Source organism: Betta splendens, chromosome 7 (genome assembly GCF_900634795.4).
Source record: "Betta splendens chromosome 7, fBetSpl5.4, whole genome shotgun sequence".
Classification (NCBI taxonomy): Eukaryota; Metazoa; Chordata; class Actinopteri; order Anabantiformes; family Osphronemidae; genus Betta; species Betta splendens.
Genome location: NC_040887.2, coordinates 3,255,141 through 3,277,702, shown reverse-complemented (window position 1 = coordinate 3,277,702; position 22,562 = coordinate 3,255,141). Strand labels below are relative to the sequence as shown.

Sequence of the window (22,562 nt, the reverse complement as noted above, 5' to 3'; positions counted from 1 at the left end):
AACAAATAAAAACGACCTGGCGTGCGGCGCCACGCGTTTGCACGGGAGCCAGGTTACGGATCGGGAAACTGCAGGCAATAACAAGACGGACCCGTTGTCCATGAATGCGAGCGCTGACACCTCTCATGACTCCCTGTCGTTGGCAGAACCACGAGTTCGTGGACGAGCAGTACTACCAGCAGAGCTACCTGGAGGCGGGGCTGCAGAGCTACCCGTCCCGAAGCCCCTCCCTCTCCAGCCAAGATGGCGTCACGGGCACGTGCTGCAGCCGCCGCAGCAAGAAGCACCACGGCGCGTTGGCCAACGCCAGCGCGCCCGCACACATGAAGCCCTTGGCCCACACGCACACGCACCAACAGGGCTTGCAGGAGCTCAGCACCATCCACATCCAACCGCTCAGCACCAGGTACGACGGCCCGGCTTCGTCCCTGAACCTCTAACCTGACGCGGCGGCTGAAAGACGGCGCTCACACACATCTTAGCAAGTAGCACCAGCACAAATGAGCCTCATTAGCCATATGGAGCTAATGACACCTGGCTATGAGGTGCTAATTCACTGTCCCCGTGGCATCAACTAAATACTTCACTCCATCTGTGAGTCTGACCCGACCGAGGCATCAGCGAGTCAGTGTGACAACAAAAGAACATGAAGACAGTGGAAATGTTTGCTAGAAAAGACTGCGTACCATTTACCTAAGCAGACACATGCATGGTTTACACATATTTATGTATAAAATATAGTTTAGTGAAGCTTTAACAAAATCCAGATGTAAAACCTTTGGGGATTTCTGGATAAGTCATGTTGACCCATTCACACTAATGGAGACTGAATTCAAACACGGGATTTTCTGGGGGCTGCTCCCTTTCAAAGCGCTGCTTTGGGATTAACTGCCTTGCTCTAAAGCACCTCAGGGGAAATTGTGAGGAGGCTTTCTCATTCACCATTTCCCAAGCAAAAGTGGCCCGATACAAAGCAAATAATCAGATTACGCTGCACTATCCGAATCCCTCACTCCTCTTCCTCCTCCTCTGGTTCCAGCCGCTCCAGCCTGAACATGCGCGTGGACGACCCCGCGCCCCTCAACTGCCAGAGCAGCCAGATCACCACGGCGATCATCAGCATCCCCACCCCGCCAGTGACGACCCCCGAGGGCGACGCCCACCTGCCCGCAGGCCCCACCCACCAGAACATTGTGAAGGTGTCCGCACTGTGAAGGCCAGGGTGCACGGCGCGGCACACAGAAAGACACACAAAGACTCATGGAGACAAACTGAGGGGCAGGAGAGGAGGCGAGGGCCGAGTCCTAGTCTGGAAGGAGACCTAGTGTGGCCGTGGTGAAGCCTGCCCTCTGCTGGCCATGCACTGTAATGACGCGGGCTCCCTGTACAGAGGACGCTGGCTTTTACATACAGTTTACTCATGTTAGCGGTCGAGTGTGCGTGCGTGCGTGAGTGAGTGGATGGAGGAGTGCGTGCAGGTGGGCGGTGGAGTGGAGTGCCTCATCCACCGCTTTTCATAGTTTGAGCTGGAGAACCGGGTGGAACGTGAGAGGAACCCAACTCGCTCCTGCTAGTTTAACCAGGCCCCTTTGTTTTGTGTCCACCGGCCCATTTGCCCAGTGACTGATAAATAAGCCTCTTCAGGTCAGGACGTTCGGTAGGTTTGTCTGTGACGACGTTACCGCTGAGTTTCGTATTCGTGAGTGAGCGTGTGACTGTTTTTGCCAGATAGAGGACTTGTGACGTTCTGACTAGGAGGTACGTGCCTGCGTGCCTGCGTGCGTGCGTGAGTGACTGTGTTTGTCTCAGCCGACTGAAAACGTCTTCGTGGAGTCTCGACGGCTCACTCTTCGGTATATTTGACTAGCTGCCACTCGGAAAGGGTTCGCGGCGCGCGTTCCTATTGGAAATTCTCAGCGTCGGGCCTTTTTCCACGTAACGTGCCTGTTCTGCCCGAGTTAAAGGAGATTTATGTGCTTTTAGTTTTCCCAACTTTCCTCGTCCCCCTGAGTTATTTTTCTTTCTTGGCTCTCGCAGCCCCGCGGACCTCAAATAAATAATTCTCTAACACAAACCAAAAAAAGTCCATTTTCAATTTTAACCACCACAAGTAAAAGCACAAGGCGCTTGCTGAGAATTTCCAACATGAATCTGTCCTGAGCCCAAGTGTGAATATTGTTAATAGAATATTTTGTAATATTTGACCATCGTTTGGCAGAACCAGTGAAGCTGTCCTCTTGTTCTCACTCTCTCTCTCTCGTTGTTGTCCTGTTGTGTCCCCACCTCCTGTGTGAACAACAGTTTGCTTTCAGTAGTCTTTATAGCTGTTTTCTCTTCCCCAAACTCAGCGGGCATTTTTTTCAAAGTTGTTAAGTATGTGTATTCTATGTGGTTAGGAAAACTTGGTGTTTGTACTTTTGTCCTCCTTGATGTTTCAAATGAATTTTATTTATCTTCTGGAGAACTTAAAAACAGGGACGTCTGTTACGGTGAGCGGAGAGTCGGAGGACGCCCTCCACAGCTCTGTCACCGAGAACGTGCGATGCTGTCTGGCCTCAGCTCACAGACCCGTGGTGAAGCTCTAGCATGACTTCTCATCGAATCCCATCAAAGCTGACCTTTGTAATTATGGACGGCGACCTTTCAGGTCTGAAACCCTGCTAGCCCGCGCGTCTCCGTTGGCCTTTTTCATCCTGAATGTCATTCCGAATCCAATAGCTCCAGAGGCAGTGCACCCACACTTCTTATCCATACAGATGGAACAATATGTTGACCAAGAGCACACACACGGGCTGGAGATGCCCCAGTAGACCACCACACTGGACATGGCAGCCCAGAGCATACTTTAATAGCAATACTGGAATTGGTCTGATGTTTTATTGGCCCATATGTAGCTGATGTTTTTCCTGTAGGAGTAGACTGTATTTAAAACTGCCAAACCTGCAGCAAAATGTATCATGGTCTTTTAAAAAGTTATTACCTTAAGATGGCTTTTACACACATTTCTACTAAGACTTACAACCAACGCATATCATCATCACATCGGCCCACTGGGGTGAAGATATATATAGCATACTGTATTTGTACCACATCAGTGCATCACACACAAGAAGTTAAGGTCCCTTAGACTCCTCTGTTGTGCTTTAGTTCTCTTTGACCCTGTGGTGAGTAAAACCCAAAGAAAGTCAAACACGTTCTAGAGCTGGAACAGGGCGTTCCGTTCCTTCGTAGTGACGTAGTGCTGCTGGTGAATTAGTATCGTGACAGTGACGCCAGCTGCCTAGATGCAATATTAGTGTTTAGTCAAACTGTGCGCAGATCAACTAAAAAAACAAAAAAAATCAGACCGGCAAGTGTTTAAACACAGGGTTAGAGGCACCGAATTCATATTCACGGCATCAAATCCAACATTTAGATTCTATGGAAAACAACAGTAAGGTTCTGTAGGTAACAGCGGAAGTGAGCGTCCCTGTGTTCTGTTGCTATAGGGCAGTGACTAAACGTGATTTATTTCCTGCTTCCCTGTTTCCAGACAGGTTGTTTTGTGTCAGCTGCAGTTTTCCAACTGACACTTTTTTCAATTATGACGTAAGCAGTGTCGGCGGATGGCATTTTTATTTACAAACGACAAAAACAGAGGTCTGTGATTGTGTTTGTGTCTCTTTCTCTGTTCTGTATCCTCCTTTGTCTTTTTTCTGGGCTCTGCCACTTCTCCCTCCCACGTTTTGCTTTGCCCCTCTACGCCACCTGTCGTTGTTGAGAGTACTGCTGTGCGTATCTTGTCAGGTGTTGGATATTATTTATGACTTTGTCTTGTGTCCCGACTGTGAAACGCCTGATAAAACATCTATATCTGCCACAAATACAAAAACCTGTGGGTTCTCTTCTTCAAATGACTGCGTTTTCTTATAGAAATACAGAAATAATGTTGGAAACAATCGCCACGGTTTCTCCTCCATCTGGTTCTTCTTCTGGTCCCGTAACAATACAACAATCTCCTGAGAGATAAAGTTCTATGCAACTACATGTACAAGCATGAGCTTTAGGGAGCAGCAGGGGGCAAGGCCCAAAAAGGCCTGCAGAGCTGTCCGTGGTGCTGAAGGAGGGACGTTCAGTCAGACCCGGCTTATCGCCCTGATCAACGACGTCATTAGAGTCATCGTCGCGCATCCCAATTTTACAGAGACAGATGTAAAAGACAGATTTTACGTGACAGATCCACAGCAAGCTATCAAATATAAAACCACTGTTAACGTTAGGACGAGAAGTAGAAACACACCCATTACGTCTGTTGATGGATTAAGAACCGTCTCCTGATTCTACTGCAACAGCTCAAATGTTAAAGATGATTAACATCAGTTCAAGTGAACTCATGGTTTGAATGGTTTCATTCAGGGTGGTTGTCATGGGCCTCTCGCACTGATTGTGGGAAAGGCAGGTAGTGCCTGATTAGCCTGTAATCATGAGGTGTTGTCTAACCTTGTGCTGAAGAACAGATTGTGTCCTTCTTCACCTTCCTCTCAAAACGCAACATTACATTAATCACTAGTTAGGAGTCACAACCAAAGGGCTCTGAAGCACATGCTCCAAACTGGTGATTTATTAGAAAAGTCATTTTGTGAATTGCCATATACATGTGAATTAACTGAAATATAGTATAGAATAATACATTAGTGCAAAGGTCTGTACTCCAGACACTAGACGGTGGCTGAGCAGTAAACGTCACAGCTCACTAATGAGGGATTAATGTCAGTACTTCATGAGCTCCTCCATGTAGACAGCATTCATTCGATAAGCTGCCATCCAGTTCTGAGCTAGACTGTAGTAGCTCTGGTAGCCACGCTCTTGAAAAGGACCCATGGAGGAGTAATAATCATTCCAGGCTCTGTAGTAGTCGCTCCAGTAGGTTTCAGAACTCCACTCACCCTCTTCTTCTTCTTTGTAATATTCTTCTCCTTCATCTCTGATGCTCCTCTTCCCCGTCTCCATCTTTTCAGAGGGCCTTTTGTCCTGCTTCACAGCCTCTTCTTTCATCTTCTTTGATTTCTTTCTACTATTCTGTAGTGGAGCTGACTGATTAGTTTCCCTGCTACGTCTGATGCTTGGCACCGGTTCATCAACCTCTGACTGAGACACGTTTCTCCAATTTGATCCAAAGGTTGTCTGGTGTGTTTTGGGAGACGTGGAAACTTCGGAGCTAGTGAGACTTGCCTTTGGTTTGGGCACAGGGAATACGTGTTCGTCTTCAATCTCAGGATCTCTGATTGCTCCACGTTCACCTGACCGGCTCTGAACTGAACTTCCTACAGTCTCATCATCTTGCAGGCTCTCTTCCATGTCTGACTGGGAACCACAAGAGCTTGAAGAACCAGAAACCGATCGTTGATGCGGCTCGTTTGATTTCCAGCGGTTTCTATTTTGTATTAAACTTTGAGCTCCGTCGTCGTCAAGTGTCACAGACTCACTGTGCTTCTCATCACCATTTCCGTCCTCCTCTCGGCCTCTGAATTCCCGGATCACCTCCACTGATCTCCCCAAGCCTGTGGTGATGAAGCTCACAAAGTCCCGCTCAGCTTCCTCGAAAGTCACAAACCTGGACTTGCAGCTCTTAAAGGAGCTGAGTGGAGGGATCTTTGGCAGAGCGTCTTGCAGCTCTTTCCGAGTTGGCGCAGCCTGAGGTGGATTATCTTTCGCAGGTGCAACGTTTTTAGGATTACCTTCGATACGTGCTCCTCGTCTGGGCGCTGGATGAATCTTCTCTGGCTTCCTTTCATCCTCAACAGAGCTGGACACAGGGGCTTCACTCTTCACAGATTTCTTCTGTTTCCTGGGAAAGACTTGGGTCAAAGGAGCAGAAGCTTCAGTGCAGACATCCCAGTCACAGGGCTCATCCATCAGGCCAGGCTCTATGGTGGCTGAAAAGACCCAAAAATACATCAAAGTGAAACCAATATCCAACATCACTATTAAATAAAAGCTAAATGTGCTGCATGTCTCACAAATGAACAGAACTCACATGGCAGTGCAGACAGGCTCAGGCCACATTTCTGAGCAATGGCCATCATCTTGTTCTCCTCCTCACCATGGCAACAGTAGGTCACAGCGAGGCCCTGAGTACCTAAGAAAAAAGTAAAAAAAAGTAGCCCTGATTAGAAACTCTAGGAACATGAACGAACACACACACACACACACACACACACACACACACACACACACACACACACACACACACACACACACACACACACACACACACACACACACACACACACACACACACACACACACACACACACACACACACACACACACACACACACACACACACCTCCCTGCAATGACCAGGTTCTGCAGGACACTGACCGAAGCGACCGGCCCGTCCAATCCGATGCATGTACGTTTCCCAGTCCTGTGGCACATCTAGATTGATCACCAAGTTGACTTTATCTGCATCTATACCTCTGGATGTCTGGACGACACAGAGGAGCAGAGCAGATGAGGTAAAATAAAAATATTGATCACTGAAAGTAACAGAGACAAGAGTGACAGCAACAGGCGATGTATGAAACAATAAAAAGGTTTGTGCTTCACCAGGTCTGTGGAGATCAGCACCCTGCATTGGTACTGCTTCAGCTTTGACATTGCCTCCAGCCTCTGGTCCTGAGTCAAACCACCTGCGCAGCCCATGACACACTCACATTGAAGTTATTTCTGCTTTAATAAACAAGATCATGAGAAAGAAAATTAACCTCATTCTACTAAAAACGTCTGTGTCATTCTACACAACCAGTCAATGTCTAATAGGCATCAAATACAAGGGGAAAAATATATAATATTAAGAATAATAATAATAAATAATATTTGCACCTGAAATACAGACAGCAGGTAGGCCTTTAGAGGACAGGATGTCTGCCAGGTGCTGAGCCCTTTGGGAACAACAAAACAGGTGTTACAGAGATGCAGCATCTCGCACGTGCACACACATGCACGGACGCACACTCCACAGCACCCATGACCCAGAGGGTGTGGTTACCTTGTGTGTAGGTTGGAGAACACCAGGGCCTGATTGAATGGGATTTTACTGAACAGCTCCAGCAGATGCTGCACCTTCTCTTCAAATACCTTATGAGGTAACGCGTGGGACTTCACCAGCTTGTAATACTGCTTCAGACCTGAGGTCAAGCATAAGAAGATTTATTTTATATCAAGCAAAGTTTTATTTGACTTGAACCCTTAAAATAACAACTCGGCTTCAGTCAAGGAGCGCCAGCAGTTGTGTACACCGGTCGTACCTTTGAGGCCCATGTCACTGGGATTGAGTCTAACAAAGGTGGGCTCTCTCATGTAACGGGTGAGGTGCTGAGCAAGGCATTCTGTGTAGGTTGCAGAAAGAGCAAGCATCTGTTTGTTCACGGGCAGAGACGAGAAGATCCAGCTGTAGAGCAATGATGATAAGGCACATTATTTCATTTACTGGTGTGTCAGGGCGATGATGATTTTAAAAGTAATTTTACAATCAGACATTCTATTGATAATCTCTGTTATTGTTTGGGTTCATACTTTATCTGTTCCTGGAAGCTTCCCTCCTCCAGCAGCTTATCTGCCTCATCCAGCACAAACAGTCTGATGCTGGCGGTGGACAGCATGCCCAGCTCGATAAGCTGCTTGATGCGACCTGACAATAGAACCCGGAGCGTGGTTACAGCAAACAGAGAGCACAATAAGCAGTCATCATCTCTGTTCAGGCTCCACTGGGCTCCTACCAGGTGAGCCCACAGCTATGTGGCACTTCTTCAGGTGGGGTTTGTCCTGACTCACGGGCCTGCCCCCGATAAACACATGGCACTGCAGGCCCTCCATGGCACAGCCTATGGCCATGACCACTGAGTGGATCTGGACTGCGATCTCACGCGTCGGGGCGAGGACAAGAACCTGCAGCAGGGGAACGGGTTCATTACGGTCAACAAGCACTTACATTTGAGTGGGTTCCAGATTAAGAACAGACAGGTGTTATGAAGTTCACACTCAGTAAGTGGATAACAAGATTACAACAAAACAGACTGCACAACACACAAATCTCCTTTTTATCATCAGTTCCTCTTTTAATTTAATTTACAATTACTCTACAACAAAAAGTAAGATTGGAGTTATTATTAGCTTCTGTGCTGTTTAAAAGGACCTCAGAAGGAAGAGTGACCCTTTAGCAGATTAGGACCCCAGTAATATTAAGTTTATTATTATTAACTTTATGACAAACGCTACTACAAAACTGTCCAGATAACTCTCACACACTCCTTCTATTTTTATGCTCATGTAAGAATCAGCATGAAAATAAGTATGGACACTTATTTTCATACATTTATTTATGTATGTATGCACATGTACCTGCATGCATGCAGGTACATACCCTTCATGTACATAAACATACTGACATAAATATTCTTATATACATATAGACACACTCACCTGAGTTGCAGGGTTCTCCAGAACCAGAGAGTCCAGTGCGATGGTGCAGAACACACAGGTCTTCCCTGTTCCAGACTTGGCCTGAACTATCAAATCTGAAAAATAGTCAGGGATTCACAATTAGCCTGAAAAAAAATCACACTCAAAACTTCAACAATAAATTAAATCTGACTGTAAACAATAATAATGTCATGTCCATAATATCTAATTGAAACAATAAAACCAACCATATCTACAGTCATAATGTACTACCCTCTGTTTCACAGCTCTACAACCTGCAAGAAACTCACAAGATCTTTGACGTGGGAATAAGTAATTTCATTTTTGTGGAGATATAGAGACATAATTTTAAAAGGCTAAAGGTAATAAATATATCTTCGTGAGGAAAACATTAACTCTTACAAACCACTTGGATACTTACAAACTTACATACTTGTCACCTGTACGTTCGTCCAACTATCGCATTGCTAATATATAATATAATAAACATCCAGCAGCCGCTTAGTCATGACTACGTAAATATAAACGCGTGTGATGGGCGGGTTGTGGCTGGCGTGGAAGCAGGTCCACATGCTTGTTGTGGACTCATCCGAACGTACCGAGTCCGCAGCGGCCCAGCGGGATGGCTTTGAGCTGGATCGGGGAGGGTTTCTGGAAGCCCGAGGCGGACAGACCGTGCAGCACGGCCGGAGACAGCAGCAGGGAGCTGAAGTCGATGCCCTCAGACGACAGCACGTCATCTGTCCGCTGTCTCGTCTCTATGTCGTGCGCTGTCTTCCTCACGGAGGCGGCCATGTTTGCTGGCCAGTGAGCGCCGAGCAGCGCGGAGCCCGTTTACGGCGTCTGGGAGCGGTGCCTGCGTGTTCAGCGCCCCCTGGCGGCCTGGAGGGAAACTGCACAGCCTGTTTTATTACGGTGTGGAGGAAGTCTTACAGTAACAGTACGTTCTGGGTCTCGTTCAGTTTGTGTTGCAACATTAAGCAGACATTTTGATGAGTTTCATCTGACCTCCCTAAATAAAAAGCAACCGGAATACACTAAAAAAGTACTAGTGCTCACAGATACACATGTGCATCAGTTTGTTCTTCCAGTGGTTAATATCGTCTGCGCCATCAACAAGCAAACATGCATCTAAACATCATACTGGGTTCATTAATCGAGGGCAGCTGTGGAGCTGTAATCATGGAAAGTGCCGTATTACATGGTGGCCTTCACAATCCGGATCTCAGGATTTGCTCGTCATGAATGAAATGTGCTGTCATGAACTTTGTTCCACCTAACAGGCTTATGAAGGGGCGCGTGTTCAAGTGCTTTTAAGCTCCATATCGGCACACACACGCGGCGGCGGCGGCGGCTCACGGGCACACGTTCACCAGGTGTCGGTCTTTGACGCTCTTTGGATCTTCATTTCGCCTTTGCATTCGGACACGCTGACACTGCCGCGGGCAGCGAGATGGAGACCCTCCACCCGAACGCGTCCTCGCCAGACGGCGCCGTCGGGACGCGGCTGCTCTCGCGCGCCGGATACACGCTGCTGGCCGTGGTCGTGGGCGCGTTCTCCGCGGCCGGCATCGTGCTCAACGTGCTGGTGATCGTGGTGACGCTGAGGCACCGGCAGCTGCGGCAGCCGCTGAGCCTCGCGCTGGTCAACCTGGCCGTGTGCGACCTGGGCTGCGCCGTGTTTGGGGGGCTGCCCACCACTCTGACCAGCGCCATGGGCTACTTCAGCCTGGGGCGCGTGGGCTGCGTGTTGGAGGCCTTTGCCGTGGCCTTCTTCGGTGAGCCGCGGACACAGATGTTGAGCCAGATGTGATTTCATGTAACAGTCTGCTTTTGCCTCCAGGTATAGCCAGCCTGTGTACGATAGGCATCATCTCCGTGGAGCGGTACATAGTGGTGTGTCACCCCATGGGGGCCGTCCTGTTCAAGACCAGGTAGGAGCCGCTCTGAGCCGCATCCCGACGCCGGCGTGGACCCGCGCGTGACGCCTGCCTCCTCCCCAGGCACGCGCTGGCCGCGCTGCTGCTGTCCTGGCTCTGGTCGCTGCTGTGGAACGCGCCGCCGCTGCTGGGCTGGGGGCGCTACGAGCTGGAGGGCGTCCACGTCTCCTGCGCCCCCAGCTGGTCCAGCCGCGACGCCGGCACCGCGTCCTACATCGTCACCTACTTCCTCCTGTGCTTCGCGGGGCCCTTCTGCGTCATCGTGGTGTCCTACCTGCGGCTGCTGTGGACCCTGCGTCAGGTCAGCCGTGCACACGGGCGCGCGCTCCTTGTTGCTGTGACGCTTTAGGAACCTGTCTCGCGCGTGCAGGTGACCAAGCTGCAGGTGTCCGGCGGCGGCGGCGGCGGCATCAGCCGCGTGGAGGTGCAGGTGGCGCGGATGGTGGTGGCGATGGTGCTGGCCTTCCTCCTCACCTGGCTGCCCTACGCCTCCATGGCCCTGGCTGTGATCCTGGACTCGGGTCTGCGCATTGACCCCGTCGTCGCCACCATACCTGCGTTCTTGGCCAAGAGCAGCACCGTCTACAACCCCATCATATACGTGTTCATGAACAAACAGGTGAGCTTTCACTGCGCACGTTTATAGACTGGCGAAGCCATTGTCCTGTACTGTCCGTGTGTGAGTCTAGTTCCGAGGATACGCCGTTCCCACTATCCTGTGTGGGTGGAACCCGTGGGACTCGGACCCACAGACGTCTGATGAGACCACTGTGGCTTCTGTCAGCAACAGCAAGAAGATCTCCCCTGAGGAACCTTAAATGTGAATATTAATGTACAGCTCTGACAACTGTTTTGTTTAGTCGCTGTGATCATTAGTAGTTGATAGAGAATTATGGGATGTGTCCAATTCGTAGGGTGTGGAGTCAAATATGGAACAACACAACAAACGTGTTGAAGTGAATCAGATTTGTACGAGTTTTTGTTTTTTATTAAAGCCAATGCCGCTGTAAATGAAATGCAGCCTCAGGCACGTTTACTCTGCAGCTGCAATCTGTCACAACAACATCAAAAGATTTATGACGAGAACAAAGGTGCTCAGGTGATTTTGACTTTTTATTAGGTGTACACATCCTCTTTGCTTCATAAGGTCTGTGCTCATACATGGTTCACACCCCTCACACACAAAACCTCTGTCTGCATGTGACCTTTATGGCTTTCGTCGATAAAAATCAAGATGATCAGTGTGTTGCACTCCTTCGCAGCGTGACACTACACTCCAGGCTTTTGGATGTTTAACAGCAAAGAACAAATCAAAACAAGATCAAATAAAATATTTAACTAAACTAAACTGCCACCACTTTAGTCAAGTCTCACGATTCGATCATTCACAGTCACTTTCTTCTCTCTACATAAACACAAACGGATACTCATCCTATCACCTTTTTAATTGATCACAGAAATATTGCTATGAGAAAAGCCTAAAGAAGCCAGAATGTGAATAGCTGTATCAAACCTGTACACGGTTATATATACAGAGTGAGGATCTATGTACATGCTACATACTGTCACACTCTGGGTGAATAAGTAGTCCCTCCTCCAGGCACAGGCGTGGGATCACTCCGCCCTGAGTCCATCGCAGGAAAAGAGCTGCAGAGTGACCCGAGGTCAGCGCCTGAGGAAGGACAAACTCCAATCTACACCTACAGGCCGTCTCACAGATACAGTACATGTTGGCATGTCGACATGTTGGTGTGTGAAACAGTTGTGTGCTTGAACACCTGGTGCTTGGAGGGTTGACTTTGGTCCTGTTCTTTCTGGCAGCCAGAACAATAACAGCATGAACCAGTGTCTGAACTAGTGTCCAGCTGAGCGCCTACGTGATCATTTGCATTGTGTACCTTCGAGATGAGTCAGATCTATAATGCAAACTTGCAGCACACTGTTGCTGAATACTGTGTTGTCACTGTCTTCATCTCAGTTAAGGTTCAGTCCTCAGACTCATCTGGAGCCATTGAGTACGTGGTGTCTGGTGTAAAAACACAATAAAAGGTCATGTTCCATGGGTTCAACCTACCAGAGGTATTCCTTCTCCACAAGCAGCTATTTCACATCTGTATGTTTACTACACAAGCATATTTGAAGAATTGACAGGCAAAGACATGGATAAAGTAGTTTTACAGGAACAACATGGTGGAACCGAGACGAGCAAGATGACGACGTGACGACAGGTCGATGCTAAGAAGCTCTACAGCTTTGCAAAGGGTTTCAGGCCACGTTTGCCATACTCTGCTCTACGGGGGAGACGCACGCAAGCAGCCGAACCTCACAGCATCTACAAAACCACACTAGCATTAAGTCCTGAGCTCAAGGAATGTGCAACACGTCCACAGTCAGCTGTCAACTGTTCCAGCGGAAGCAGTACAGGCCGGGAACAGCATCCTGGAATTTTCATTGCTTCTGACTAGTAAAAAGTATGATCATATATACAAATTACAAAAAAATCTAAAAGTAAATGCACGTGGAGTTGGGCTGAGAGGGCGGGGCTGTCTACTTATAATCTAAAGAGGTAAAATTAGGTGCAAAGAAAGGACAACATGAACATCTGCATGTCACACAAGGTCTGAGTCAAGGCGAGAGACAAGGGGTGTCTGAGAGGAAGCAGGTGAGGATCTGTACACTTCTCACTCTTTAATTACGTCCTTCGTGATTGAAACAGAACCATCCTGCCGTGGACATGTTTGTGGATTGTTACAGTGAACAGCGGTGTCCAACACATCTGTCCAGTTTTTCTATGGTTAGTGATTTTTTTTGGTTTATCACTATGATTCTTTTTCACTATAATATCTATATAGTGTGTACTTGACATCCTACTCTGCTTGAGTAACTGATGAGGTAACACAAGGACAGCCACCCTGACATCTACCGGACAATAAGGTGCTAAAGTTCAACTCTGTAAACTCCAATGATCAGAACACTCTTAGCTTTCAAGTGAACTTTCAAGTGTGTATGTATGTCGTATAATTGTGTGCGACAGAACAACAGAGAGAGAGAGAGAGGGAGAGAGAGAGGGAGAGAAAGATTGTGTTGTTTTTGAGGATCATCTACTAAAGAGGTTATGCAAGTGTCTAGAGTTGAGGTGCAATATTCAGAGTTTGGATTCAGGCTGAGGCGTGTTATGAAAAAGCAGAGTTCTTACAGCTCAGTCTCTGTATGTACAACAGTCTGAAAGCAAAGAAAGAGGGACAGGCTTCTTCCATCGCCTTCCATGCTCCTCTGCCTTCTCTTCCTCAGTGAACAGATGCAGTAGGTTCAGTTCCAAAGCTATGTCTGCATCTTCAGCGCTGCCCTCTTCTGGACAGCAATACTCATAGCAGCAAGGAGACAAACGTACGCTCTCCCACTTCTCTTCTAGCATCACGCACCCGTCTCGTTTACAGTCTTTGGAGTCTGTATGATTTAGTCAAGTATGAATTCTTCAGTCTCAGTTCTGTACGGTTTTGTCTTGTGGTTTTGTGTGTGTGCGTTAGTGTTGTCTGTGTCTATGTAGCAGGGTGTGTCGCTCCTTCAGCGTTGGCGTGGCAGGGCCTCAGCACCCCTGCCAGCACTAAAACAACACACTCTGCCTCCTGCTCTTCCCCTGGCCTGAGAGAGACAGAGAGAGAGAGAGAGAGAGAGAGAGAGAGATGTAAAAAGAGGGTTTGATAGAACCTAACAACACACTGCACACTCCTGCAAACATCACTCCATGCCAGCAATACAAACTATTCAGTCATCATCTGGTGGTTTTAATGTAGTGGGAACAGAGTTTAACACTGTGCTGTTCTATCTGATCTCCATCCAACACAAGGGTCAGCATCAGCAACAACTAGGTGATGTTTGCGTTCTTTCTACAGTGTAGCTCCAAAAGAAAGAACACACTAATTAATCAACTATTTGTATTTTGAACCTTTTTCTATAGGTTACAGACTTTTATAAATGTATTGTTTCACTGGACTCAAACAATGAATCGTACTACATTTATATATTTAGGCTGCTTCATAATTAATTTACTGCCACTTAGTTAATTAATCAACCATGAATGTTGCTGAAGCTTCATTATACTTACCAGAAACACAGTAACGCACTGCACTAAACATACACACACATCTGTGCTAAAGAACAAAACAAAAACAACAACAACTGCTCACTTACAAACTCAACAAAAGGGCTACACCTCTCGCTGCAGAAACCTAAACAGGACTACAGAAGAAAACATTCACATGACTCTCCATTCTCAGATCAAAGAATTCACTTTGAACTCGCTCTTGTCCCTGTGTTAAACACTGGGCTCACTCCCACAAGAACAGGATTACGCAGGAGTAAGCCAAGATGATGCTTGTGGGTGTGAGACTGTAAATGTCAAAAGACAGCTGGCGGGAACAAGAAAACAGTGAGTTTTAAAAACAGAGACAAAATAATAGGATGGAAGCTCGCGAGTTCAAAAGATGGTAAAATGTTGTTTTGGTTCAGGAGAACAATCCAGTCGCGTGGGACTGCTGCGACCAGGCACAGACGGGCAGAAAAGCGTTAACAGCAGCAAAAGAAAGAGACGGGCAGAAAGAAAGAGACCGTATTTACCAGAAAGGAAGGGGCCACTCAGCCAGTGGAAGTGGAGGAGAGATTGTGACTCTGAGCCCTGGGATTGGCTGCTTCTCTCGGGAAGTACTGCGAGGGTGCTGAGCCTAGCCTATGGGCCACCGCTTTTTAGGGTTGTGGGTTGGGAACATTAAGGTGTTATAGAGGAGTTGGAGTAGGGTACACAGGGGAGAGAGGATTAATGAACAGATGAGCATCGCGACAGAACAGAGCACGGGTGTCAATAAAGAGAAGGGGAAGTTTATCAGAACATGACAGAGGCAGCAGAAGCAGAAAAACGGAGACACAGAGACTAAGAATGTGAGAAAGACAGAAACAGGAAGCCAATCTAGTCAAATATCAAATCAGGCATTCAGAGATGATGTAACGTAGTTCAAAGACAAAACTCTAGCAGCCCTTTGCTACTTGTCGCTGCCTTTAATGGTCGTTACTGGAAGATTTCATCTTTTGATTGTTTTCTCTTACACGTGCCCTTTGGCAGTGAATTCAGTAATGCCTGCTCAGCTCACACTTACACTGATCACAATGTATGACATGTATGATTACACAGAGCCATGACAGACAACAGGTAAAGTCTTACACAGAAAGACAGGAAGGAGGATAGGGAGCCAAATCTACTCTCTATTGTATTCTCCATGAGAATTCTTCTTTTCCCGGCTTTTCCTTCTAGTTTTCTTTTAGTTACTAGCTTTCTAACTTACTTGATTCTGGGTAGACTGAAGATCTCTTTCCTGGATCTCTCTGGAGCTGAATGCCTTTTACAGAGAAGATGGAGGCAGCTGAAAATAACAGAGCTTTGGTAAGACAGTGTTTGTCCATTGCGTGTTGTTGTTCCACCAGTCAGACTCGATATACTCACTATCAGCCAGTGTTTGAACCTGCTCCCCGAGGCTTCTGAAATATGAATGTCTGAGAGCATCCTCAGCTGAGACGCGCTTTTTAGCTTCAAACTAGGAACCATAGAGACAAGAGATGTATATATCAAAATTACCACAACATATGTCTTAGAATAATCTAATCTGTGTACATGTATTCCTTTTACCTGTAGAAGCATTGAGAGCAAGTCATGACCATCACTGTCTATCCTGTGAGTAAAAGAGAAAGTACTTTTAACTTAAATAAACCATATAATTAAAACAAATGCATGCTCAGAGAGACTCAATCCTGCCTTATTTCCAACTTATACCCAGCATTTAACATGGACACATGCTTCCTTCCCTTCCCCGTGTACAGGCCCACATTAAGATACCTGGGTGCATGGTTGACGAGGGGTTCTGCGTGGTACTGGGGAAAATTGTATGTCTTAAACTCTTCACTGGTGGTAATGCCAGGCCAAGTCTCCTCCGTAGGGGTACCTGCAGAGTAAGATCCGCCTGAGTACACATATCCAGCTAACAAAGCCGGAAACCTATAGTGATATTTAGTATATATTTAATATTTTGTAGTCCACCAGTGTTGTCTTACCAAGTATGCGGAATATAAGGTGAAGTTCATCCTCCACAGTTGATCCAGGGAAGAGAGGCCTGCCTGTGATCATTTCATAGAAGATGCAGCCCACACCCCTGGATGAAGAATCTAAATTAGCATATCCCCTAAACATGTCTTAAAAGTCTTGACATCATTTACTAATATTAAGGGATCCATTCTTCCATTGTTCAAACTACCTATGGGTAGTGTATGGGTACACATGTGCTGAACAAAGGCAAAGACGTCTTCCCAATATCAATATAAAATGACAATATCATTTATTGCATTTGCTCACCACATGTCAATGGGTGTAGAGTACTCAGTGGAGCCTAGAAGCACATCTGGTGGTCGGTACCATAATGTCACAACTTCATTTGAGTAGGTCTTCGTGGGGACAGATTTGGCTCGTGCAAGTCCTGAATTCAAACACACGAGAAAGGAACAATGATGTAAAGTCCTGTTTCCTATTTGAATCTGAAAAATATATTGATATTTCAATTAGTAACTTGGAAAAACAACCTACACCAAATATAGAATGGATACAATTGTATGACCTGCACTCTGGAAACTGGACTTAAGGAGACCAGTGTTAAGTGTTTAGTCTTGTGGCCTCCAGGGGGCACAGATGTTGCTTTGAGACTTATACAATTTCATGCATTAATTGAATTGCTTTTAAAAAACCTGCTGAGAGTAAAATGAAGAAATGTCACATCTCCGGAGCTTCTAAAAACCAACACAGAGATATTTCAGATAATCAGTGTATACTATGATGTAGTAAAAGTGTTGATTTACCAAAATCTGCTAGTTTGAGCTCTCCTTTTTCATTTATTAGCAGGTTCTGTGGTTTGAGGTCTCTGTGGAGAACCTTCCTCTTGTGGCAGTATGCAAGACCTCGCAGCAGCTGGAACAGAAAGATCTGGACAGAAAAGTGATACGTATAGTGTTCAGTAATAGTATTCATTCATCAAGACACATACAACAGCTGTTGTACATTTGTGACCATACATTCAAACATTTCTCAATATTACCTTAACATTGTGAACACTCATTATGCTTCCACAGTCATCCATATACTGCTTGAGGTCTTTTTCCTGAAAAAAGAAAGGAAGGAAGGAAGGAAGGAAGGAAGGAAGGAAGGAAGGAAGGGAGGGAGGGAGGGGGAGAGAGAGAGAGAGAGAGAGAGAGAGAGAGAGAGAGAGAGAGAGAGAGAGAGAGAGAGAAAGAAAGAAAGAAAGAAAGAAAGAAAGAAAGAAAGAAAGAAAGAAAGAAAGAAAGAAAGAAAGATTACATACACTATAATATAATATTCTTCTTTAGAGACACAATGTATAGTACTGTCACTTACCAGGTACTCAAACACGAGTGTCAGGCACTTGTCAGTGTGGATAATGTCATGGAGAGTGACAATATTAGCGTGTTTCAAGTCTTTCAGTAGAGACACTAGAAGAGGAAGAGACATCACATACTGTCACTCAAACATAGACAGCCTGTTAGAAAACCGAAACAGCTCCCAGTTCAGGGAGTAAGACGGCACCACAGACTGTCAGCCACTGTACGTACCAAAAACACTGTGAAACCGTACCTTCTCGGATAGCTGTGCAGGGTGCGCCCTCTTCGTGCTCCAGTCTGATCTCCTTCAGAGCCACCAGGTTGTCTGTTAACTTGCTTCGCCCCTTGAACACTGTAGCGTAGGTCCCCTGCAGAGGGAAGACCACATGTTTAGCATTCGGAGAAAGGTAACTGAATGGTGACGTGATACAGTACATCCTAGCGGCACTCTGGCCATGTTTGCTTTTTTAACTCACCTCCCCTAGTTTGTCCAGTTTGATGTAGGTCTCGAGTTTCCCAAAGCCAATTTCAGACTAGAAAGAAAGAAAGGAAACAGTTGAGGACGCTATATGTATATATCTATATGAATAAACTGAACAAAGCCCTGTTTGTGTATGGTGTATATTCATTTCTGACTATTTCTGTATCCAGCAGGCACACTTCACATCTGTGTGTGGTTAATGAATATCCTATTAGTCCTGAATTCAGTTAATAAAGCTGCATAATGTATGTTGCCCCAAGTTTCCAGGCCATGAATTATAAATGCATGTAGCTACGTCAAGCTGTGAACCGACGGGCCTGTCACCGTTTCTTCCTCTCTCTGCCACTTTTTTTCATTTAGTTCTTCATCTCTGACAGGGCTGTATGAGCTTTGCTTCATCTGTGTCCATCTTTTTGGACCAACCTTTCACCCTCAATCTTGTGGCGGCCCATTCCACGCTGGTGCTAATGTGAATGCAGGGCCGTGCTTGGCTATGCGCATTCATAAGCATGTATGAGGGGGAGGGTCTCCAGTGACCAAGTTAGCTGATGAAGCATGTGATCTCTTCAAAGCCGTGCCTGAAGGCCAACATGAGATGACACACATACACCCAAATAAATAAATATGCATTATGCATAATTAATTACAAGGTGTAATCGTCATTATAATTAGTGTCTGGTTTGTACTGCAGCTGGCATGAAAATAATCAAACACACACAAACACAAAAATTTGGTTTCTCATTCGACATGTGCATACAGTGCATTCATTCCTTATATTTGACTATGTGGCATCTTAGTAGACAAAACAATATTTGTAATTAGACTTGCAGCTTATGCTTCCATATAAACACTCATAAACAAATCTCATATCGCCATGTTTTTGACAGCAGCTGTCAGAAACTGCTGAGTTGTGCTTCTCATATGAGAACAAATTAAAGGTCACACACATAAATCCTGTCCACTCTCACTTTTGTGCAGGTGGGAGAAAAGAAAGAAATGTCCAATTCTTTACCGGTTCTTTGCTCGCTGTGAAGCTCTTCTCTCTATGTACTGCACCGTGCGTTTGTGTGCCTGCATATGCTTCCAGTGGCAATGGGTTCATTTTATTCACAACGCTCCAGTGAGCTTACTCAGCAGAACTAGGTCAGACCAAGTTTTCGTGGCCAAATTCAAGCAACTTAAAACCAAACAAAATGTGTTTGGCTGGAGCCCTGCGCAGGAACTGAGGAGACGCACAGAGAGATGAGCTGACATCAGAAGTAATGTGAGAAGAGAGATGCCTGCAGCTTGGATCGAATGTATATTGAACAAGTCCATTACCTTGACCACATTTCAATTTTAATTAGGGTTTTCTACTTGTGCAGGGGAGACAGGAGTGGGTGGGTGAGAGGAAATGACAGGCAACAAGAGGGGGAGAAAGATTAGCATGGTGGAGCCAGTCTTCACATTAAATTAATCAGCTAATGGACAGAGTTTCACCTTTCTGATGTAAAACCACCAATAGTGACAGGAGTGTAGACATGTTTTTTCTTTTTTTCTTTTATGAAACAACCTTGTACATAATTTTAATTTGCTGTAATAATAGTAATATATATATATATATATATATATATATATATATATTTGGACAGGGGCATGGAACAAGTTGCATAATACTTAAAGCGCTGTAATGTGCAATGGGATGACCATCATGGAACACTGAACCTTACTGGAATGCTATGAATAATTGATTATCAATGAGCAACAGCCATGAGAGAAAACGTAAACCAACCAACTTCTCTTACGTGGAGCTGGAAACCATTCAAAGATCAGAATACATGGTTTCGGTGTGACCATCTGCCACAGGACACCTGACACGTGTTCTACATTACGGAACTAAAGTCACACAGCACATGAAGTGTTGTCACACAAGTAACACGTGACTGTGGAAGCACATTCATTTTTTTGTGGCAGAGGTATATTCACGTTATGTATTTTAACTAAAGCTGCAAATGTCAACCCAGAGGAGAGCGTATTAAAACTAGGCCAACAGAACTTTGGTTGCACCAACCTAAACTAAGTAAACAACAGTAGATGCTCTAATAAAAACTTTTTCTTTTATAAACTCTGACTTCCAGAACCAACATTTTTCATCTCAGCAGTCCTTTCTCTTTTCTTACAGCCCCTTTTAAATATCCTATATGTCCTGTTGCTGCTGTTATCGCCGGATGTCCCTTTCTCTCTGCATCTTTCTGTCTCTCTAGCTCACTTCAAGGTCTCCTGGTGTGTAATCCTAGTCAGGAGAGAAGCTCCAGCAGAAGAGGCTGACGCTGCTGCTAAATTATTGAGTGATATATTACAACACGCACATGCCACAGCCCTAAAGGTACACAAGCTTGCCCAAATAAAACCCAAGCACGACACAAAATGTCCCCCACTCATTTGCATTAAAGGACGCACAAATTCCCATTGTCCACCCCAAAACTATCTTATTCTTTGTAAACATATTTTATCTCTTTTCTCTCTGAGACTTGTGCAAAAGGCTGCATCATTAACTTGTTTCAAGCAGAGAGCTGAAGGCAGGGCTGTGGTCACGTTCAATAATTACTGCAAATACAGTAAACTGGAGCCAAAGCCTCCCTGCGAGCCCATAAACATCCAGGCTTTTGATGACTGCGCTTACAGGGAAATGTAGCAGCATAACAAAGGAAAAATCTGGAGTAAGCTTCTCTATCACTTGGGTAGCAAACGCCTCTTTATCCCACACCCACAGGTTTATTCCCATAATGCTCCTGGGCTGAATTCATAGTTCAGAATTCAGCATTCCTCCCCCTACTGAGCCTCGATAGCACAACTCAGTGTGAGTTCAAAGCAACTATGGTCTGTTTGCAGTATCTGAGTGTCAGTGACTATAATGGCCTTAGTCAGTCATCTTAGCTGTGCACAATAGCAATGAGAATCCATATTACATTTGTTTCAGAACAAAGCAACATCAGAAGAGAAGCTCTACACAGCTGCAAAGCAAGTTAGGCCACTATGCACACATATACACATATACAGATGCAAATGTACACACACAATGAATACTGACCAAGGAAGCGCGCCGTAGCCTGCGGCTCATGGGTTTGTCAAAGGGCGGGCTGTTCATGGCAAACTTCTCCAAGTAGCCCTCTGGAAGCCTAATGTCAGCTGGTAGAGACAAGCGTTTGTTTATGTCCTGTAACAGAGTCAAAGTCAATTTTGTGAGTCGTACAAAATAATCTTCTTCCTCTCACCATATAATGCATGTGCAGAACATGCAGAACATGTATAAACAGCTGCCGCATATTTAGGGACAGTAAATCTAATTAACAGGGTTTGAACATGAATAAAAAACAAGTAAAAATAGGAAGGTTATTCGTAGTATTTACATGTGCTTATGTTTGTTAATTCACTTTAGCATATTTATAGAGCACCAATTTAAATCATCTCAAAACACTTTAAGACCAGAACCAGGATTAAGACCAGAATTCAGAAATACAACTATATATACCGCTATAAATCATAATATTAGTAGCAGCAAATGAAAATTAAACATAAAATAATAACATTTCTAAACTAAATCAGAAAAATAAACAAACCAACATTTAATAATAATTTTACCATATTACATATGTAATGTTCATACTATAAACAAACTCAAAGAATACGCAAACAAAAAAATAATTAAAATTCTTCCCATTCCTTCCCAACATTAAATTCTGGTTCCGTGCTTTGCTTCACCTACATGTCATCCATGTACAGTACAGTAGAACATGTAGCCTAACAGTGTGTCAGTCACATGTTTTCATGGCAGCAACGGCTGGCCCAATGTCAACAGCCCAAACCTCCTTGATGTGGCTGTGTCAAAAGCGATGTGTGTTTACATGTGAACACTAGTGGGAGTGTGGGGTAGTGTGCATATGCCCGAAGATGAAAGGCAGAAGGATTTTACGCCTGTAATGGTTTTAGCTGAGCTCCCTGGCTAACATAACAACATGTAGTATTACACACAAGCCATCACCCTAAGGACAATGGTACAGTGCAACACAGGCACGGACAATAAACCATAACCACATACACTGGCATGACCCTTGGAAGATGGATGAAAGAGCAACACATAGCAGCTGCATGTTGCTATCACAAAAATAATACAAAACATTATGCGATATGTGAAACCATTGGCTTCAGATCACCCCACATGTACGCTTTCCACAGTAATTATTCAAAGAGTTCAAGTTCACGTG

The 22,562-nt window shown here is 45.4% G+C and overlaps 4 protein-coding genes across 16 annotated transcripts in view; 2 read left to right on the top strand and 2 right to left on the bottom strand.

Annotated features, from left to right (window-relative positions):
* Positions 1-3,940, top strand: part of kcnd3 (potassium voltage-gated channel, Shal-related subfamily, member 3) — a 65,293-nt gene extending 61,353 nt beyond the window's left edge. For both annotated transcript variants that reach the window (XM_029155883.3, XM_055510399.1), the window contains 2 exons: positions 147-406; positions 1,040-3,940. In XM_029155883.3, coding sequence (XP_029011716.1) covers positions 147-406; positions 1,040-1,214 — 435 coding nt within the window. In that variant the 3' untranslated portion in view covers positions 1,215-3,940. The remainder of the gene's footprint in view (positions 1-146; positions 407-1,039) is intronic.
* A 631-nt stretch (positions 3,941-4,571) lies between these two features.
* ddx20 (DEAD (Asp-Glu-Ala-Asp) box polypeptide 20) lies at positions 4,572-9,269 on the bottom strand. The gene is made up of 11 exons (XM_029155877.3): positions 9,066-9,269; positions 8,467-8,561; positions 7,764-7,932; positions 7,561-7,675; positions 7,293-7,435; positions 7,034-7,172; positions 6,868-6,926; positions 6,592-6,674; positions 6,364-6,469; positions 6,017-6,118; positions 4,572-5,915 (listed from the first exon to the last, which is right to left on the bottom strand). The coding sequence occupies exons 1-11, from the start codon at positions 9,259-9,261 to the stop codon at positions 4,750-4,752; spliced, it is 2,373 nt and encodes a 790-aa protein (XP_029011710.1). The 5' UTR covers positions 9,262-9,269; the 3' UTR covers positions 4,572-4,749.
* Positions 9,270-9,919: 650 nt separating this feature from the next.
* Positions 9,920-11,422, top strand: parapinopsina (parapinopsin a). Its single transcript, XM_029155896.2, has 5 exons — positions 9,920-10,244; positions 10,310-10,400; positions 10,470-10,707; positions 10,777-11,025; positions 11,096-11,422. Exons 1-5 carry the CDS (start codon positions 9,920-9,922, stop codon positions 11,222-11,224), a joined length of 1,032 nt encoding a protein of 343 aa, XP_029011729.1. The 3' UTR covers positions 11,225-11,422.
* A 79-nt stretch (positions 11,423-11,501) lies between these two features.
* LOC114858528 (cyclin-dependent kinase 17-like) overlaps positions 11,502-22,562 on the bottom strand; it is a 27,472-nt gene continuing 16,411 nt past the window's right edge. For 6 of the 12 annotated variants that reach the window (XM_041071466.2, XM_041071465.2, XM_041071470.2 and 3 more), the window contains 13 exons: positions 21,389-21,514; positions 18,314-18,370; positions 18,091-18,205; positions 17,854-17,948; positions 17,537-17,599; positions 17,301-17,424; positions 16,804-16,924; positions 16,506-16,603; positions 16,291-16,396; positions 16,084-16,126; positions 15,901-15,991; positions 15,743-15,820; positions 11,502-15,145 (listed from right to left, as the gene is read on the bottom strand). In XM_041071466.2, the coding sequence (XP_040927400.1) occupies positions 15,042-15,145; positions 15,743-15,820; positions 15,901-15,991; positions 16,084-16,126; positions 16,291-16,396; positions 16,506-16,603; positions 16,804-16,924; positions 17,301-17,424; positions 17,537-17,599; positions 17,854-17,948; positions 18,091-18,205; positions 18,314-18,370; positions 21,389-21,514 (1,221 nt within the window). In that variant the 3' untranslated portion in view covers positions 11,502-15,041. The remainder of the gene's footprint in view (positions 15,146-15,742; positions 15,821-15,900; positions 15,992-16,083; positions 16,127-16,290; positions 16,397-16,505; positions 16,604-16,803; positions 16,925-17,300; positions 17,425-17,536; positions 17,600-17,853; positions 17,949-18,090; positions 18,206-18,313; positions 18,371-21,388; positions 21,515-22,562) is intronic. The other 6 variants (XM_029155888.3, XM_029155891.3, XR_008695168.1 and 3 more) reach the window with 5 other exon arrangements.

Coding starts and splice junctions, on each gene's coding strand:
- ddx20 (XM_029155877.3), bottom strand. CDS start 9,261: ATGGCCGCCTCCGTGAGGAAGACAGCGCACGACATAGAGACGAGACAG. Junction 7,436..7,560: donor AGCTTCCAGGAACAGATAAA/GTATGAACCCAA, acceptor ATTGCTCTACAG/CTGGATCTTCTCGTCTCTGC. Junction 5,916..6,016: donor GAGCCTGTCTGCACTGCCAT/GTGAGTTCTGTT, acceptor GGGTCTTTTCAG/CCACCATAGAGCCTGGCCTG.
- parapinopsina (XM_029155896.2), top strand. CDS start 9,920: ATGGAGACCCTCCACCCGAACGCGTCCTCGCCAGACGGCGCCGTCGGG. Junction 10,401..10,469: donor GCCGTCCTGTTCAAGACCAG/GTAGGAGCCGCT, acceptor CCTCCTCCCCAG/GCACGCGCTGGCCGCGCTGC. Junction 11,026..11,095: donor ACGTGTTCATGAACAAACAG/GTGAGCTTTCAC, acceptor GTGTGAGTCTAG/TTCCGAGGATACGCCGTTCC.